Source organism: Lissotriton helveticus, chromosome 10, assembly GCF_964261635.1.
Source record: "Lissotriton helveticus chromosome 10, aLisHel1.1, whole genome shotgun sequence".
Taxonomy (NCBI): domain Eukaryota; kingdom Metazoa; phylum Chordata; class Amphibia; order Caudata; family Salamandridae; genus Lissotriton; species Lissotriton helveticus.
In genome coordinates, this window is record NC_136071.1 from 1,120,170,339 (window position 1) to 1,120,191,784 (window position 21,446).

General features: G+C 42.7%; 1 protein-coding gene across 1 annotated transcript in view; it reads left to right on the plus strand.

Moving 5' to 3' along the window:
* Window positions 1-21,446, plus strand: part of ENTPD3 (ectonucleoside triphosphate diphosphohydrolase 3) — a 184,609-nt gene that overhangs the window by 132,108 nt on the left and 31,055 nt on the right. Inside the window, exons 4-6 of the mRNA XM_078663900.1 lie at window positions 184-334; window positions 6,667-6,826; window positions 11,888-12,118. Of these exons, the coding sequence (XP_078520026.1) occupies window positions 184-334; window positions 6,667-6,826; window positions 11,888-12,118 (542 nt within the window). The remainder of the gene's footprint in view (window positions 1-183; window positions 335-6,666; window positions 6,827-11,887; window positions 12,119-21,446) is intronic.

Sequence of the window (21,446 nt, forward strand, 5' to 3'; positions counted from 1 at the left end):
CGTGGCCCTGTGGGATGGGTCCCCGGAACCTAATAAGGCTAGGGGAGGACGGGTGTTTGGCCCCTCTCACATTTTTTATTATATTTGTCCACATGGGATGGGGAAAATGCCCAGAGAGTTAAAAGGCCTGTCCGCCCCAGGCTCTACATGTATGCACAATAACGGCTGTCTCTGTTCTTTCAGGTCCTGGAATAGCCAACTATGCAAGTAACCCCGATGGAGCTGCCAAATCTCTAGAAGACTGCACAAATAAAGTCAAGGATAAGATCCCTTATCGGCAGCACAACAGCACTCCAGCCTACTTGGGGGCAACAGCTGGAATGCGGCTACTGAGGTAACTCTGACCTGCACCTTCATTTTGGGTAACTATGGGATAAGAAGCAGACCAGCAGAAGGGGGTATCAGCATGGTGGTATACAGCAGGGAGCCTGGGACATGCAGCAAGGTGTGTTTCCAGGTGTATTAATGTGTTTATTGCCATTCTCAAATTCCTTTTTGACTCCCTGCCACCCTAGATATTTTGGGAGAGTCTAGGAAAGAACTAGAGCAACTTGCCTTCCAAGGCAAGGAAGAGGTGTGGCGCCGCGGCTAGGGCTACTGACTCCGGAATCTGGGGATCACGGTTCGATCCCTGGCACCAGCGGCAGGTTAGCCCAGCACCATGTGACTCTGGGCAATAGCTTGCTTAATCTTACCGACGGCCAACAGCGCCTAGAGACCTTTACGGGTGATTGTGCGCTTTACAAATGTGGATTATGTTGGAAACAGGAATGGAAAATCGGCATACTGCTGGTGGTGTTGGAGAAGGGAGTTCTCTGTGGAGAAATAGAGAGAAGGAAAACAAAAATGTACATTGGAACGTCATTTCCCACTGCAGAGTTACACCCTGCCTATAACTCTAAAATGCAGAAACAGCGGATGCCACTTAATATTCCCAGTATGACATTTAGAAAGCTGTGATGTAAATAGCCTTTTGGGTCTACCACTGACAATGTTTGTGAATTTGGCAAATGTATACATTTACACTATTTGGCGGGAGTATGTCTCTTCTTTGTGGGTGAATCAGGCCCTTGGTGACCTAATAGAGACCAGCCAATGATAGATATCTATCTAATTAAAATCTAGAGAAACAACAGAGCGGTATATAGAAAATATCCAAACTGGCTTTACAAGTTAATTCACCAGTACACATGGTTCTATGATTTGATTTCATATGTTCAGAGAATATGGATGTATGTTCATGTATTGTTTTGTGCACAAGAGGCAGCTTCTCCATTCACATCGCTGTTATGGGTGGATTTATCTAAGACAGTGTCTGGATTTGTTTACAAAGTAGTGACAATGTTCTAAATATTCTTGACCCGTAATGCAAATTTGTGACTTGTCCTAATTTTTGGGGGCTTTTTTCACTGACTTTTCCTGACTACTTTTACTAATGTTGGTATGCTACCAAAATTGTCCTAAGGAAGACCCTGTGGAAATATTACGGGGTCGAAACGTCGATGTACTTACCTGTTGACTGGCATATATTGCAGTGTTTGTAAATTTAAATCAAAATTTGAGTGCTTTCTTAAATTGAATTACTACCAAGTCAAAGGTGTTGTGTGTTGCTTTTACAAACAGCATCAACACACTATCATTCACCATTGCCACTACTCACTTCACCAACATTAGAGGACCTATCAAATTTGGCTTTGTGTGTGTGCATGCATTAATGCTATAAATTGAATAAAATAACCAATTTCTTGTTTGTGGATGTAGACACATTTGTCAGGCCAAGGGGGCATAAGCTCAAAAACTCCCCCTGAGGTAACCATTATTGTCTTGTTGTTCCCCGGAATACCAAGTCGCCCCATATTATTTAACAAGGCATGTCAATGAAGGCAGTGCTAGCGCTGCTGTCACCGTTTGTTCACACCAGAGTACTGCTGTTTTCACAGCCTTCCTGTAAACCTTGGACCGATGACACAACTGTCACGCTGTCTCTATACACCTGGGCATTTGTTGCTTTAAAGCTGTCTCACTGCATCTCTACACCTGGTGCAGACACTCTAATGCAAACACTTGTGCACATAGTAATGCCACGGTCTCACTGCATTTGTACACCTGGTGCAGATACTAGTATTACAACAGTTGTGAATAGTAATGCCGCTGTCTTGCTGCACCAGTACCTCTGGTTCAGTTACTCCAGTATTACTTCTGATGCAGATAGTAATGCGGCTGTCTCTGTGCACCAGGACCTCTGGTACTGTCACTCTACTGTGCCGATAGTAAAGTTGCTGTCTTACTGCATCTGTACACTTGGTGCAATTACTCTAGTGTTAAACCTCGTTCAGATAGTAATGCTGCTGTTCCTCTACCCTTGACCGCTTGGTGCAGTCATTCTAGTAGTATAACATATCCAGATAGTAAAGTGAATTTTCTACACCTATTGCAGTTACTCTAGTATTAAAACATGTGCAAATAGCAAAACCGCTGTCCCACTGCAACCTTACAATGGCCATAACTATCCAGCATTAAAACTTGTGCATATAGTAATTCTGCTGTCCCGTAGCATGCGTTCACAAGGTGCAGTTATTCCAGCATTAAAACAGGTGTAGATAATAAGGTTGCTGTCCCACTGCACCTTCAAATGGGCTGTAGTAAGTCTAGTATTAAAACGCATGCAAATTGTAAGCTGTTGTCCCACTGCACCTATACAATGGGTGTAGTTAGCCTAGTATTAAATCTTGTGGAGATAGTGAGGCAGCTGTCCCATTGTGCATATACACCCAGAGCAGTTACTCTAGTCTTAAAATATATGCAGCTAGTAAACCTCTGTCCCACTGCACCTATACATCTGGTGATGTTACTCTAGCATTAAAATGAGTGTGAAAAGTAAGCCACTGTTCCACTGCACTCATACTGCAACTACTGTAGTATTAAAACTTGTGCAGACAGTAAGCTGCTGTCCCACCGCACTTATACACCTGTGCGGTTACACTAGTATTAAAATAGATGCTGATACTAAGCCTCTGTCACACTACACGTATACACCTGGTATGGTTACTCTAGTATTAAAATGGGGACAGATACTAGGCTTCTGTCCCACTGCACAAAAACACCTGATGCAGCTACTCAAGTATTAAAAAATGTGCAGACATGAAGCCACTGTCCCACTGCACCTATATACCTGGGGCCTCATTTATGAAAGCCTTGCGCCACAAGTGCGTCACTTTTTCCCATGTTAAAAGTGACGCACCGGCAGCGCAAGGCCTTCATAAATAAGGCCCCTGGTGTGGTTACTCTAGTATTAAAATGGGGACAGATACTAAGCTTCTGTCCCACTGCACACAAACACCTGATGCAGCTACTCAAGTATTAAAAAATGTGCAGACATGAAGCCACTGTCCCACTGCACCTATACACCTGGTGTGGTTACTCTAGTATTAAAATGGGGACAGATACTAAGCTTCTGTCCCACTCCACACAAACACCTGATGGAGCTACTCAAGTATTAAAACATGTGCAGACATGAAGCCACTGTCCCACTGCACCTATATACCTAGTGTGGTTACTCTAGAAATATTTCTTTATTCCTTGTGCCTGACGGGCTGGTATTGCATTTGTTGACATATGCTGTTTACCGAGATAGCTCTAATATGAATAGTACAGAAGTGTTCTGCATATCCCTACTATATGGCTATCATCATATCAGTGGTTCACTACATCAACAACACTACTTTTAGATGAAAACTAAATTTCAAGCCACTACATCGCCTTAGGTAAGACCCACCAAAAAATAAAGTTAGTTGATTTAATTAGTTTAATGAAAATAGCATTAAAAAGGGTAACTCCAAAATTGTAGCAAACCTAATTGATATGTACTTTAAATAGACCTTAAATAATTGATAGAGGGCTGAAGGAACAAAAACACAAGATCTAAAAGAGTACACGTTATATTTTTCATTAACCAATATACCATAGGCACGGCTAGGCACACACACTGCGCAGCGCCAGGATACCCTCGTGAGTGCTAGTGTGCTATTCAAATACACACAAAAAATAACATAACAAGCTGCTGTTCATGACCTGGCTCTGAAAGACTGCTGCAGATGTATGTCCGTGACTGCATAAAGGAGCACGTAAGGATGTGATTAGGGGGTAGATGTATCAAGATTCCATTTTGCGATTTTTTTTAGCGACTTCTTAGTCTTCCTTATTTGCGAATTCGCAATTTGCGAATTCGCAATTAAGGAATAATTTCCCATGCATTCCTATGGGCCAGGAGGCCCATAGGAATGATTGTGAAATACTTCTTAATTTGCAAATCACAATTTGCGTATTCGCAAATTGAGAATAATTTCAAGGGTGCAGGGGTGTCTCAAAGACACCCTGCTGCACCCCTGAAATTTACATGTGTGTGCATATGGCGAACATACATGCCCTATGGGCATGTATGTGCATCACATGCCACCTTCACAAATGCCAAATAGGGCATTTTTAAATGAAATCGCAAATTACCACCAACTACAAGTTGGTCGTAATTTGCGATTTCTTAACCCAAATTCGCAATTTCTAAAACCCACATACATCGCATTTAAGGAATCGCAAAATTTGCGATTCCTTAAATGCTTAAGCAAAATAAGGAATCGCAAATTTTTGCGATTCGTTATTTTGAGATTTTTTGATACATTTCATAAAAAGCAAAAAAGCATTTTGCGATTCGCAAAGGCCGAAATTCGCAGAATTTCGGCCTTTGCGAATCGCAAAAGGCTTGATACATCTACCCCTAAGCATCCTGGACCCTCTTGTAGTATTCTAAAGCATTAGAATCCTTTGGGCCCATAGACCTCAATTGAGTGTTTATAGGACTACAGCAAGGACGTCCCTAACAGAAAACAAGAACATCTACCAGAACACCCAACTATAACTATAGAATCTAACTACAGGAACATATTTCAGTACTTCAGAAGACCTTAATTCATTATCTAAAAGGCAAAATGGAAGCAACTCTGCTATAAATAGCACTTGTAGGTCCAGTACCGATGATGGGCTAGGAGGTATAGGATGACACTTGACACATTCTTCCTGGCATCAAGAACATGCTGCATGTTCCATGTTCCATGTCTCATACATCTACGGTGATGTGACTAACTCTGGGCCAATAACAGGCATAGCGTAGCTTCCGCCAGGGGCGGCCTTAGGCATGTGCAAGCTGTGCACCTGCAAAGGGCCACCAAACCCCAGGGGCCGCCACGCCAATATATATCCTTAATATAATAATCCTCTGAGGATGGATACATATTTGCGGGCGACCCCTGGCAGGGATTTGGCGGCCTCTGGCTCTGTTCCACTTCCAAACACCCTGACCCCCCCCTTTTCTGGGGGCCCCCGGGGCCCCCTACCTACGCTCCCCGCCCAGGGGCACCATGAGCCTAGAGCCGCCCCTGCTTCCGCAGATCCATCCTCTTTCTACTCAGGTCCCACTCTCTGGTGCTCTAATGCACAAATGTGTCAGTATCATTAGGACAGGACAATCCTTCTTAACCCAATATGTGTTCTTAAACCACTCATATTACAGGAAAGTGTCTGGATGGGGCAAGAACTCGAGGGGTGAGTAGACAGTGAGTGAGATCTGATTGAATTCTGGGATATAGATCAGATACTAAAAATAGATCAGATACTAAAAATAATTGACCTCAAAAAGAACGTTTTTAAATTATTTAATTTCAATAACAATGTAAAATTCATTTATCTGGAAAATTTAGTATGTTAAATGTGTTGAGAAGCTAAATACTTAGGATAATAAACTAAAATGCTTCTGTTATGACATTATTAGAGAAATGTGGCTAATATAAACATTTGCCTAAACTATGGCTATTGTTGCACCTGACATTGACATGTATATGTTCGTGTATGTATATCGTTTATGAATTATTCACATTCCCATAACAATTGAGCTTTAAAAAACAAAATGCAATAATAAAAATGCAATAAAATGAAAAAAATATTCTTCATTGAGAATAGAGGATATAAGTGTAAAACTTTCTCTTTGCTATAAAAACATGAGGCAAATTCAATAATTAGGATATTCCTATAGGAAGATAACATAGATTTCCACCTACACCTACATAACCCCTTCTTCTCAGATTAAGTGATGAGTCATAGAGGGAACAAAGACTCTATTAGCCAATGCAATTTTTTCCAACTGTTTCCAACTGTGTCTTCTGCTGATAGGCTATTCAGACATATCCTTCTGCCACCTCTACAGAACCAACAATAATGTGTTTTTGTGAAGTCCTCTACTTGTATTGTACTGTAGAAATGAGTTTAATCACTCGGAGAATAGTTCTGATTCTAATATATATTTTACAAATGGTTTAGTCACATTTCAACACTCTAGTCAATTGTGTGATCAATACCCGAAGTTGTAAGTTAGACGTGCCATAAGTTACTTCACATTATGTTCCTCTTTTTGTGCATGCCATCTGCTTATTTTTCTAATGTATGATATTTCTATTATGATTCATTGCAACCCTGGTTTCATGAATTGTGTAATGAGAAAGAACTGGTGTAGATGTAATTTACAATTGTCAGCAGTTTGGCTTCTTCTGTAATCAGCACCATTATGAGGAAGGTTTAGAGGAGATATGAAGGTGTGAACATGTATCTGTTTCTGCTTAGGTCACAGAACTGGAGTGCTGCTGATGGGGTCCTCTCCAGCATCCACTCCTTCTTCAACAACCAACCCTTCGACTTTAGGGGAGCGCAGATCATTACTGGGCAGGAGGAAGGTGTGTACGGATGGATTACAGCCAACTATTTAATGGGGAACTTCCTGGAGGTTTGTGAAAGAATCTGCATGTTTTATTATCTTTTGGGTGTAGTCACCTCCACCAATGATTGTTTTATTTAAGGTGGAGATGCATGTCAAAATTTGAGATGCATGTTAAAATTTAGGATGCATGTTAACATTTGGGAGTGATATGTGGATAACGTGGGGCCTGTGGTCCAACCCATCCTGGACTAGTATCCATTTAGCTAAAACCACAACTAGCACTGATCAGGGCCCTCAGTGAACGTCTGTGAGAGGCCAAAGATTGAATGAGAATGTTATGTGAACATTTCTGTAAAAATTCCTCGGAGTAGCCTGAAAGTGGCAAGAGATTCTCACATCTGAATTTCAATTGGGAGCAAACATCAGTATGGCTCCTCCACAAATTAATTTATGGCAATGAAAACAAGTCATCAATGCACATTGCCCGAAACCATAACCCCACTGCCTCACCTCGACTACATAGCTTGGCCTTTACATAGCCCCACTGCATTGACAGAACAATTAGACAATGAATGACATGGCAAACTACATTGTGACAGTAAAATCATTTATTTTAGTGCCTGTGTTATTCATATAAATTACATATTATATTAAATAAAGATTTAAAATTTTAAAAACAAATGTTAAAATGTTTTTTATAAATAACTAAAGAATAAACTGATAAAAATACATAGGAAGGTAAAGGTTAAGCTATTAATGAAAATTTAAAAACAAATATATAAAAAGCTTATCAATAGATTATTTTTAAGAATATTAGCAATTTACCCTAACACCTTTAAAAGTGAGATCTGCATCTTACATAAACATAATCATAAAAGGGGAAAATACTATTTTTGAAATAAAAACAAAAGTTAGTTTAATGATATGAAACATTTTTGAAATATTTAAATACACTAACAGGATGTGTGAGAATGCTCATTTAATTAACTATAGCCTTGTAAAATAAACAAAAAAGTATGGTTAGATGATTAAATAAAATACATTACAAATGAATTACATACATTTAAATGTCAGCAGATTACTTTAATGCAAATAACAAATAATTTATTTATCTAGAGGTTAGGGTTAGGCTGTGCAAAATGAGAAAACGTTTGAAAGGCACAAATGAGAAAGGTAGTACAATTAAGAAAAAGTTATGAAGTTAAAAGTAGGTTTCTGATAGGGTTGAAGGGGTTTGGGTTAGATGTAATTGTACAATACCAATAAAACTTAATTGAACTATGTAGTGATAGAAGATGTAGTGGTGGCAATGTAGTGGTAGGGTGAGGCAATGATGGGTAATATTATAAAATATAACTGGTCTAAATATTTTATGCAACTTAGGCTACACAGCATCATTAAGCCTGTTGGATCCACACAGTGAACAAGAAGACAGTTGAGAAGTTGCAGGTGGTTTAAAGTGCCTCTCATTAGCTAATGCTTTGTGTGAGGATTCCAGAGGTGCCCACAGGTTCTCTTGCTTGGTTCTTCTTTCGCGAGAGTTCCAAAGCTATTCTCTTTCTCCAGCAGGCAAGGCCAGCAGACTAAGGCCGAATAGGCCTTTACTGCATTGTGTAGGTTTTGTACGAGCTTGGGGTGGAGAGCTTTGTGGAGATATAAAAAACACTCAGACCAGGTCCCTGAATTAATGCAAAACTATTAACACCAATCCTCTAATGGATATCAAAAATATTTCACACCTTCCTCATACTGAATTTCATGCTCTGGAAATCTGCAACTGAAGCTTTTGTGAATGTTTTTTCCTCAAATCAGGTATAGATGGTATGCCTAAATTCTATTACTCCCCATATACACAGTCAGAAAACACACTGAGGGCAAGCAGGCGCTCTCAAGCTTCCCGGGTTGTGTACCTCAGTCTTTGGCTCGTGTGCTCTACTTGTGCTTTTAGGCACCACTGACACTGAGCAAGACAGCCAGGCAAAGCATTAGGCAAAGTATATCAGTGGTCCCAGGGAATATTCACTGATTCTTCCACCATCACTTCTTTCTGCTATTCCTTTACCCCCTTTACTTCCAGACCCCATTGCATTAATCCCCTGCCTTCAACTTCAAATGAACATTTCTTTGACCCCCACACAACTACCTTCCATCACTCTGAGCGCACAATCTTTTTCACCCAAAATGCACTCTGTTACATTGAAATAGAGTCTTTTTTATTAATATTAAATTACATTTCTTTTAAAACCTAACTCCAATTGAACACTAGACATTATCCATGGCATTAAGGAACATTTTATTGAATCCTTGGATTTAATGCATTTATTTACATTGACTTTTACCCATATATTAAATCAACAGAAAGTATTTAATTAAAAACATAACGCAAACCACAACCTCAAAGATACCTCTAATTAAATATTTTGGCATATTTTTAGTATTTACTTGCTATTAGATATTTTAGTGATGTGATTTGGATTTATTTCATTGTAATATGAAAGTTGACTCTAAGGGGCCTATTACGATGTCTGGCTGATCGCCACGACAGCCTGTCGGTGGTGGTCCGTCCAACAATTGGATTCAGCGGTCTGACCTGGGCATTACCACGCAGTTGGTCAGACCGCTGCAGCCTGGGGGAAAGACCAATGCCTCGGAGATACAGTCGGAGCATCGGTTGGCCAGATAATCCCCAAATGCCGGCAGTGCGAGCTCAGGCACTGGGGTCGGGATTATGATGTCCGTTTCTGACAGCCTTTCCATGACGGCCTTTCCGACATGGAAAGGCTGTTGGAAAGTGGCTTTTGGGGCCCCTAGAAGAGCCCCGTCCCCTAGCAGCCTTTGCTATAAGGCTGAAATCCCTGCATTGTGTGGCAGGCATGGAGGTTTTAAAAGTGTCTTTTTTCCATTGCGGCTTGTGCTGCAGCCGGCAGCACAAGCTGTAATGGAAAAAATACACTTTACGGTTGCCGTGAAGGTGATTGCATCGTAATAATGGAAGCGGGACTACCGACTCCTCATCTGACCGACATCGTAATAAGCCCCTAAAAGTAAATCCATGAAGATGCTCCATTAAATTATTTAAAATTGTAGGCAATTTAACAAACAGGAAAATATTATTGGGATGCATCCCAAATGACCCGTACCCCCTTTTTTTTTATCAAAGTCCAGTGACAAAGAATTCACAGCTCCCCACTCTGTTTTTTAATGCATCGTACCACCTCATATTGTCTTTCAACGTGTCTGTGCTCCTGGTAATATCTACTTAGGAGTCCCAAGCTCTTCAGAAGGACTTTCAGTGTTTTCCAAACATACGTGAGCGAAATAGGAATATACTTCAACTCTAGAAGGAGTAGTGAATGCTATCATATTTGTTTCTTTGTCTGTACGACAGCATTGAAAGTCAACGTAAGCCCTTCTTCCAACTGGAGAGTATTAGAACTTACCATAGTCTCCGCTGCTGAGAAGAAAGAAACACAATTCCTTCTTATCACCTTCACTCAGCCGAGTAGAGAAAGCACTCTATCAGTCTCAGTAGCTTTGGAGGGTGCATTTGCCCATAAAAACAATCAAGTTCTATTATGGTGTTCCTTTGCAAGTGCTGTGCATAACATGTGTTACTGTTATCTAATGTATTAACCTTATAAGTCTGAAAGACTGTATTTGCCTACACAGAATTCACACTCTGTGACTTGCAGCTCATGCTAGATGTCAGCAGTGAGCGTTTCACTCTCTAAGCCCTATTTACTTGCCGATGCGGAAATTTGCGACCTGAAGGTTATGTACAGATCTCATGGAGGCGATCCACTGTGGGTCCACCTCCCCTCTGCGCTATCCTAAATCCCCACTGAAAGCCTGATGATTCCAATTATCACACACTGCAAGATTTACTGCTTCATTTGCTCACTTTTGTTTACATTTTTTGATCCCCATTTCCATAGTGCTGTTGACCCTCTTGTTGTTCATTCCCTTAATTACTACTTCAACGTCTCTTTCATCATGTTATTCACACAATCACTTTTACTATATGCTAGTGCACATATTCATTCGTTATCGCCCATCTCACAATTTTGCTCTTGCTGTATTGACAACTCCCTCTGTCACTTTTTCACTTCAGACTCACCATACGTCACAGTTGTGAGCCCTTTTTTATCTGTCAAAAATGCCGCCTAGTATTTACTAGAACATGCGGACATTGGTGCGGTGAGAACCAAAATTCTCGTGTTAATCCCCAAAAACTTGTTATTAGGTGGGATTTATCACACCCGATAAATTCCGACTCAGCAGAGTTGAATTTTATCAAGTGCGATAAGTATCAGACCATTTACTGATCTGCTCACAATGAGGGCTTAAGTATACTTTTTCATGACTTCCAATGAGTTCATGGGGGTTGACTATCAATCTGATACCCTATAAGGGATGCCTTTATCCTATGCATGCCCCTGCCCTTTAGTGAAAAGATGGTAGTGCCCAAGCTCCAATGTTGTGTGTGCCTCTTCACAAAAGCATGCCAATGCCCCTACCCTGTTGCCCTATATTGGGTAGTGCCTACGCAAATCAAGAGTTCTGGGGTTCTTGGTAGGTGTCTTCTTATGTAAGGAAGTCCCATGCAGGGTGGCTCTTTGTGAGAGTGTGTGTTCTGATGGATCAGGATGGAGTGTGTCCTAAATATCGACCCCAGAATATCGACGGGGCACAATATCAAGGATAAAATATTGAGAAAATAAAATATCTACTGGTAAGTCTAGATTTTTTATACACAATTCCACATATATGTCTCTACAATGTACATATATCTTCAAGGTATGTAGATGTGGAGTTAGCAAAGGTAAATGTATACTTCCCTGTATGCACCTTCTAATATTTCGTCCCTCGATATTCGGTCCTCGATATTCTTGTCCCATGATATTCTGTCCTCGATATTCTTGTATCATGATATTCTGTCATCGATATTCTTGTACCATGATATTCTGGGGGTTGATATTCAGTAGAACAATCAACAAGAGGTAGGATCCTTTGAGTGTGTTTGTGGTTTTAGGGGGTAATGTGGTAGCTTTTTGAATTCGTTGTGACCATTAAATAATAGGTCAAAGAAAATTAACACAATTTCTGATCTTTATTATTTTTTACCAGAAAAACATCTGGAGGGCATGGGTCCATCCCCATGGAGCTGAGACAACTGGGGCTATGGACCTAGGAGGAGCATCCACCCAAATATCATTCATTCCTGAGGAATCTGAGCAGAATCCAAATGTAAGCACAGAGGTGGTACTCTACGGGTACCAGTACAACGTCTACACTCACAGCTTCCAGTGCTACGGAAGAGACGAGGCAGAAAAACGCTTCCTGGCATCACTGGTTAGGGTATGTATGTCAAGAAAAGCATACTTTACGACTAAAACTGTTTATCTCAACTTTTTTTTATAGAAAAAAATGTGTATTTGTTAATAGCATTGTTAATAGAGAGTTCATGCTTAAAATAAATACCAACCAATTTCAAGGTCCACAGCAAGTTGACATCCACTGACAATGTGACAAGCTTTTTACCACTAGTTACACAAGGTTATGTAATTTGTAATTGTGCTGCATTATATCTGAAATTAGAAAGGTTGCCTCAGTTTGGCTTTTGGTGTTTTGCAGTTTTGGGCATTAGTAAGCCTCTTCTAAGAACCTCATAGGGAGTACTCTGTAAGAGTGGGCAAAGAATTCCCACTCCATGCAGAGTGCTGAGTTCCAAAAAACTCAGCAAAGTTTAAGTTGGCGAGCGCGCGCGAGAAAATAATTGCACGTTAGACCTGCTCTTGGTGAGGTTTCTCATTGTGGGTGGTCGCGGCAGGTATGACCGTTCGCGTTGAGAAATCTGCTTCTTGCATTGAGGAAGTGGACGCTCAAGTAGAATGTCTGCCCTTTGTGCTGATTTTATAGCATAGGACGTGCTCCTGGCACTAAAAATCAGTGCGAGCAGAGTGACTTAACAGACTCCACCGCTGGCGGAACTCCGCATAGCATGGCAGAGTTTTTCTAGCACTTTCCGGAGTTCCGTAGAGTAAAACTCTGCAAACTCCACGCAGGCCTAGTACTGTGAAGACAGAGGATTATCAGAAATTACTGCGTTCTACTGTGAGCAAACGAAATTATAACAAACCCTCAGTATATTTGATGAAATAAATTTTTCAACGCCATCAGAGGAATCAAAATCTGGGCACAGTTTCAGTCAAGTAGTCCAAAGTTAAGATGAGTGGACAACCTAGGGAATGAATCACAAAATTATTTATGAGTACAGGAAGTAATACTAGTGAAGTATTCTTTTACAACACTCTAACGTTGCTTTGTTTATTGACCTTGAAATGTCTCAACTCTCTATTAGCAAAATCCCAAAAGGGAAATTATTTGAAAACACCGCCACAAGCCCACGATGAGTGAAAAGCAGTCTTCAAAACTTTGCGCCAAACTCTTTCGTTCACTCAGCATTCCCTACCCAGTGCTGAAATTGGCTGGTATGAATTATTTATTTCTAAAGAAAACATTGACCCGGATACTCACACTGTACCCCAATGAAACACCCCCACATGGCATATCTTCACTCCTCACACCCTTGATAACCACTTCAGTATGCTGTCATTGCTCAATGTCACCTTAGTAAAGACTAATACATCATGTGTCACCATGAGATCATGGCGACATCCCTGAATGTAGGGCACTCCTTCAGGTTCTCAACAAAGGAGATTCCAAGTGTTCAAAAAAGAATTTTAATCATTCATAATTCGATTTCTTGCAAAGTTCATCAATTAAATGTTTCACAATAAATTTGTTCCAAGAAACTTATTTCCATGCTCCAATGCATTTCGGGCTATGGTGAGCCCTTCATCGGGGAGCCTCTGCAATCAAATCAGACATAGCAATCGGTATCATGTACTATAACACATTAAAACCATAGTTTACCCGTTTTAAATAAATCCTGAGTGATAATGACCACGTGAAAGTGAAAAAAAGTGAAAAAAAAAAGTGAAAAAAAGCCGTGAAAATTACATGTGCCTCAAGTGCTCCACCAACAGCTTTTTTCGCGGGTCAAACGTAAGTAAGGGACAGAATCATTAGCGTACTAGGACTTAAATCACGAGCATGGTGTGCCATTAAAAAACCCGACTTGTGCGAGTGCCTGACGATATTAAGGGACGTCTCATAGTGTCCGTTGTTAAGAAAACGCGCGTGAGCGCAAGGTACCAGTGTCATCATAGCGTGAACAAACATGCTAACGAAATCGCGGTAATTTTATAAAAGCGCATAACATGCGATTAACTTTACGGTGAAAGACAGGCTATGGGTACTGGAATGGAATGGAAATTGCACTTGTATAGCGCGTGTCTACCCGGAGGCCTCGTAGCGCTTCAAGCTGAATTCTGCTGCAGGCTCATGGGGATCAACACGTCTTTGCAAACAGGTGAGTTTTTAAAGCCTTCCTAAATGAAAGGTGGTTATTGATTTCTCGAAGGGAGAGGGGAAGGGAGTTCCAGTACCCAGCCGCAGTATGGGAGAATGAGCGTCCGCCCCAGCGAGCTTTGTTAATTTTAGTGGTAGTTATCAATTTCAGGGAGCTGAAACGTAAGGCTCTGGAGGGAGCATAAGGGGTGGCTATGGTGTGAAGAATTGCAGGGCCGGTGCGGTGGAAGGATTTGTGCGTAATACACATGGCCTTGAACTGAACTCTGGCTGTTATGGGGAGCCAATGAAGCTCCTTCAGAGCTTTCCTGGCTGACTGCCAACGGGGGATATTGTAAAGTAGGCGGGCAGCACAGTTCTGTGTGACCTGGAGTCTATGGGTCACAGCTACTGGGGCTCCCACGTACAGGGCATTCCCATAGTCCAGGCGAGAGAGGATCAGGGCCTGGACCATGATCCTCCTGGCCTGGAATGGGAGCAGGGGTAGCACCTTGTGGAGCATCTTCATCATTCCAATGCAGGTGGAAGCAGTTTTTGTGGCCTGTACTGAGAAATCAAGTGCCTTATCCAGCCAAACTCCCAGGCTCTTAATCTGAGGTTTGGGAGGTGGGGGCGGGCCCAGAGATGTAGGCCAGATGGAGGCTAGGGCAGATGGAGAAGAATTGCCCAACAGCATTATATCTGTTTTCTCCCCATTCAATTTAAGAAATGAGGATTGCATCCATCTGGCAACAGCCTCTAGACAAGGGCCTAAGGTGGAGGAGGATCCCGCGGAGTCGTCCAGTGAGACCACCAATTGGGTGTCATCTGCGTAGGTGACGATACGCACCCCGAAAGGGTGGACTATCCTCTCCAAGGGCTCCATATAGGCATTGAAAAGAGTAGGGCTCAGGGAAGAACCCTGAGGTACTCCACAACTAAGTACTCACGGTGCGTCTAGATCGCGGTAACTTTATAAAAGCGCATAACATGCGATTAGCTTTAAGGTGAAAGACAGGCTATGGGTACTCACGGTGCATCTAGGTCGGTACGCGTGTAAGAACGCCAATGTCAGTAATCCAGGAAGTGCGGTGAGGTTAGTAAGTGTACAAAAATCAAAAACGGACTAACAGGCGCAATGGCCTAACATTCAAAGAAGCAAGGTGGCCATCTTAAAATGGTAAATCAAAAGGGTAAACAGTGTGAACAATTCACAATAGTTGCATGTGACAGTTGCATATGACGGAACAGTGTATGCATAAATATAGCGATGGTTTATACAAAGCATGCGAATTCCAAACGATCATTGAGACCAGCCGGCCTCATGGTTTGCATACGGTAAATCCAGGCCATCTCTCTTTGGAGTAAGTGCTTGGTGTTATCAATTCCTTCTCTTTTTTGCACTTGTTCCAAAATTAAAAATTTAAGCTGAGAGATGTTATGTTTATGTTCATTAAAGTGCACAGCTACGTTGGATTTAGTATTCTGAAGTCTGATGTTCGATTTATGTTCGTTGATTCGAGTTTTTATCTTTCTCTCGGTCTTCCCAACGTAACATTTCCCACAGGGACATTTAATTAAATACACAACGTTTGCTGAGTCGCATGTAGCGTCCAGTTTGATGGGATTGCCTCTCATTGGGTGGCTAACTATGGTTCCAGGAATTATGTTATTACAATTTCCGCAGTTTTTACAGGGTCTGGTTCCTTTAGGAAACTTTTTCTCTTGAGGCTTGCTGGTTAGGAGTTCCTTAAGATTGGCACTACGGGTGTATGCAAAAAGAGGTGGGTCCTTAAAAGTCATACCAAAATCAGGTTCAACACTCATAATAGGCCAATGTCTCAAGATAATTCGTTTGTATGTGGAACTCATATTAGAAAATTTAGACACAAGTACCATTCTGTTGCTGGTCTTTGGAGGAACCTTAACTAGCAGTGATTCTCTGGGGGTGTCGATGGCTTTCTTTTTAGCTTCTTCAATGAGCGTAGGGGGATATCCCCTAGCTAAGAATCTTTCACCCATTTCCTGGAGTCTAACCTGTGTTTGATCTGGATTAGAGGTAATCCGTCTGATTCTCAACATTTGTGATGCTGGTAGATGTGTTATCAATGAACCTTGGTGGTGGCTTGAGAAATGCAATGTATTATTGCGATCAGTTTTTTTACGGAACAGATCAGTTTCCAAACCATTCTTGGTGATAGTGACTTTGACATCCAAAAACGTGATGGATTGGTTGTCAATCTCCCAAGTAAACTGTATACGTTCGTTGGCTTGGTTCAAGCTTGTGAGGGCCTGGAGTAAAGATTCTTCCGTGTCTTTCCATGCGATGAAAACATCGTCAATGTAACGTGCGTACATTATGGCATTGTTGGTCCAAATGGGGTTGTCATAAATCTGGGTCTGCTCGAAGTGCTTCATGTAAATATTGGCGTAGGTAGGCGCCGCGCAATTACCCATAGAGGTTCCAGACAGCTGTAGGAACCAGTCGTCATCAAGTTGAAAGTAACTCTGATATAGAGTAAACATGGTGAGTTCCATGAGGAAATGTTGAATGTCTGGTGACAGGTTGCTTTCCAAAATTGATTTCTCCATAGCCTCAATCCTCAATGGGGGAAACAAAAACGAACCTGCCAGCATTACCGGGAACTGCCTGATATCGCCGTAGGGGAGCCCGGGCGGAGGGCTGCTGAATCCTTTTGACCCCTCAACTGCTGGGGTTGCTGCCTGCCTCCCGCTGCCCGCCCCCACGACCATCTGGGGAAGCGCCGGCCATAGCGAGGAGGGCAGGTTAAGGGACTGCAATCCCCAGCAGCCCAGGGAAAGCCACGTGACCTGCCACAAGCGCCAGGAGGCGCTTTAAAACTGCGACAGCCCTGCAGAGCGGGGGGAAACAAAAACGAACCTGCCAGCATTACCGGGAACTGCCTGATATCGCCGTAGGGGAGCCCGGGCGGAGGGCTGCTGAATCCTTTTGACCCCTCAACTGCTGGGGTTGCTGCCTGCCTCCCGCTGCCCGCCCCCACGACCATCTGGGGAAGCGCCGGCCATAGCGAGGAGGGCAGGTTAAGGGACAGCAATCCCCAGCAGCCCAGGGAAAGCCACGTGACCTGCCACAAGCGCCAGGAGGCGCTTTAAAACTGCGACAGCCCTGCAGAGCGGGGGGAAACAAAAACGAACCTGCCAGCATTACCGGGAACTGCCTGATATCGCCGTAGGGGAGCCCGGGCGGAGGGCTGCTGAATCCTTTTGACCCCTCAACTGCTGGGGTTGCTGCCTGCCTCCCGCCCCCACGACCATCTGGGGAAGCGCCGGCCATAGCGAGGAGGGCAGGTTAAGGGACTGCAATCCCCAGCAGCCCAGGGAAAGCCACGTGACCTGCCGCAAGCGCCAGGAGGCGCTTTAAAACTGCGACAGCCCTGCAGAGCGGGGGGAAACAAAAACGAACCTGCCAGCATTACCGGGAACTGCCTGATATCGCCGTAGGGGAGCCCGGGCGGAGGGCTGCTGAATCCTTTTGACCCCTCAACTGCTGGGGTTGCTGCCTGCCTCCCGCTGCCCGCCCCCACGACCATCTGGGGAAGCGCCGGCCATAGCGAGGAGGGCAGGTTAAGGGACTGCAATCCCCAGCAGCCCAGGGAAAGCCACGTGACCTGCCACAAGCGCCAGGAGGTGCTTTAAAACTGCGACAGCCCTCCCTCGCGGGACGCGAGCGGGACGCCGGGCTAAGCCCGGGCAAAGGGCGGGCCCTCTGTGGCCCTCAGAGGACCTGAGGAGGACGGGGCGGGCCACCCCCCTTTGGTTTACACACCTGACACTACATCACGAAGGTAAAGACTATTACTTATGCATCTGTTGGTATTCCCTTATTATCATGACTTCTAAAGTGGATCACCCAGCTAGTGTTGCAGGAACTGGGCAAAAGTTTTCATGGCTAGACGAGCTAAACCTCTTATGTCAAACCACCTATGCACCATCAGAAACCCCCCTTTCGCCCCAAAGCGACGTCATACTATCAGTTAATTCCATTCTTTCGGAGCAGCCCACATTATTTAATAAAACTTGTAGTCCTCATATCGTACCCCCCCAGGGTTCATCGGTGAAAAGGACTCAAACACCGCCTCCAGGCGCACGCATTGTTAATTCTCCAACGATTCCATCGACTGCTGAGGCCCAAGATCCCTTAAGCCACCTTATACAACCAGATATATTACCGCTCATTGAAAAATTGCTCAGCTCTCTGATAGCCCCATTGTTGGAAAAAATTAACATGTTAGGGGATAGGCTTACTGGACTAGAGTCAGCAATCAAGTCAAATTTGTCAGCTGACAAACACTGTGACACATTTAACCGTCCAAAGTCACCTCCTACTCACGAAGGCATTAAACGGGATAAAAGCTGTCAAATACAATTAACTGGACCTAGTACAGTGGGGCAAAAAGTAACCAAACACTCTCCAAGTGTCCCCTTTCCCCAGTTGACCGCACCTAGAGCACTTCATGATAAGATTAAAACAATCCATCTACCACCAGAAGCAGCCCCATTCGTGTGCATACTTGCTGGCGTCCCTGCTCTTCCCCCTGGAAAAATGGAGAGTCAACATGACTTACTTAACAAAACCAAATACTGGCTGTCAAAAAATAGGCCACTGCCTCGTCACCTATATGGAGCAATAAGGAGCGTCAGGAGGGTGGACTGGCTGGGTTCCCTTCATAAGGATCTTCCTGGGGACCTGGTACTCGTGAGATTCAGAGATACAAACATTGTCCCTTACTTGAAAACCTGGCCGCCACAAGAGACAGACGGCCCAATATCTATATGGGACTTATATGACTTTTATCCCTCAATCCCTGGTGTTCCCCCTTTTTCGAAATCATACCCTACATGATCGGTCTACATCATGATCTTTTCGGGAAATACTGGGAGTGGTAATAACTAATCCTAACCCCCATTTTCACCATCTCAACCCGGGGGTGGATGGGAACTAATTATGTTTGGGACCTTCTCCTACTGTTTTTGGATTAGATTGGACTTGGCAATCATGGAGTGTTGTTGAACTTTGCTAGGTCCTACCTAAATTTACTACTTTTTAACCTTTTTTCTTTTATTTAAGTTGACACTGGTTCTTTTGATTTTTCTTTTTAAATGATGATCGTCTTTTTCTTTATCTTTTTATTTGAATGAAATTGTCTAAATGTATTGTATTATTTTTCCTGTTACTGTATGCTTATATGATATTCTTTGGTAATATCGAATAAAGCTTATTTTGATTTTTTGATTTGATGCATACACTGTTCCGTCATATGCAACTGTCACATGCAACTATTGTGAATTGTTCACACTGTTTACCCTTTTGATTTACCATTTTAAGATGGCCACCTTGCTTCTTTGAATGTTAGGCCATTGCGCCTGTTAGTCCGTTTTTGATTTTTGTACACTTACTAACCTCACCGCACTTCCTGGATTACTGACATTGGCGTTCTTACACGCGTACCGACCTAGATGCACCGTGAGTACCCATAGCCTGTCTTTCACCTTAAAGCTAATCGCATGTTATGCGCTTTTATAAAGTTACCGCGATCTAGACGCACCGTGAGTACCCATAGCCTGTCTTTCACCGTAAAGTTAATCGCATGTTATGCGCTTTTATAAAATTACCGCGATTTCGTTAGCATGTTTGTTCACGCTATGATGACACTGGTACCTTGTGCTCACGCGCGTTTTCTTAACAACGGACACTATGAGACGTCCCTTAATATCGTCAGGCACTCGCACAAGTCGGGTTTTTTAATGGCACACCATGCTCGTGATTTAAGTCCTAGTACGCTAATGATTCTGTCCCTTACTTACGTTTGACCCGCGAAAAAAGCTGTTGATGGAGCACTTGAGGCACATGTAATTTTCACGGCTTTTTTTCACTTTTTTTTTCACTTTTTTTCACTTTTTTTCACTTTCACGTGGTCATTATCACTCAGGATATATTTAAAACGGGTAAACTATGGTTTTAATGTGTTATAGTACATGATACCGATTGCTATGTCTGATTTGATTGCAGAGGCTCCCCGATGAAGGGCTCACCATAGCCCGAAATGCATTGGAGCATGGAAATAAGTTTCTTGGAACAAATTTATTGTGAAACATTTAATTGATGAACTTTGCAAGAAATCGAATTATGAATGATTAAAATTATTTTTTGAACACTTGGAATCTCATTTGTTGAGAACCTGAAGGAGTGCCCTACATTCAGGGATGTCGCCATGATCTCATGGTGACACATGATGTATTATTAAGAGACGTGTTGGACGGACACGTTACCTGTTAGGAGCACCCAAGCATTGAAAGAACTTTCTACGGAAAACTCACATAAAACTGAAAAGAAGCTGTGCGCTTCCTACTTTAGTTCTTTATATACCTTAGTAAAGACAACATGCCACCCACGTCCATCATCAAATCATTTTCGAGTACAACCCACCCCTTAACATTGTTTACATTATCAAAATTAAAGAAACCTTGTGCGGTGTTAAAAAATGCATCTTTGTTCCCCTTTACTAAAAATAACTTTCCTATTCATCCCTGACTTACTCCACTATGAATCTCCATCCCTCATAAAACCACAAAACAATCCTTTTCAGGAGGTGTACCCAAGGAGTGCCTTATCTTCAGTTTTAAGAACAACCCCGTCTTACGCAGTATTCAAGAAAGACCCTTAAGTCCTGCTGTTACAAAGACACTTCCAGATATGTCGCATTGATAATTAGCCACAAATAGGATGTTTTGCTGCATGAGGTTACATAATATGGATGGCTCTACCCCATGCTTACTGTTGGGAATCCCATTGATACTTCCTCATATGGATGAGGCTCTGACCCCTCATAATCATGTTACCCATCAGCCTGTCCTTCTACCTATTGACTCTGATGCTCGATGGGCTTTATCCGCCAGCCCTTTTTATCTTTCCTAATCTATAATACTTATTAGAACATTGGAATGTTGGGAGCTCCATTGCAGACAATGGAGTGCTCCCTGCTTCTACCGGCCGGTAAAGGCCCGCAGAGCAACATTCCAATGTTCTACAAAGGCTTCTCGAAGTTAGAGGGGATTTATATCCCCTCGAGCTTCGAGAACCCTTTGTTTAATTTGTTAGAACATTCTGCCCTCTAGTGGCAGAATGTTCTAATAGCCTTATAGCCCTTCGTAGCAGGGCTATACGGCTATTAAAGTCCCACTGTTTCGTTAAAGTCCCTCGCCTTCGGCTCGGGCCTTTAATAGCCGGTAT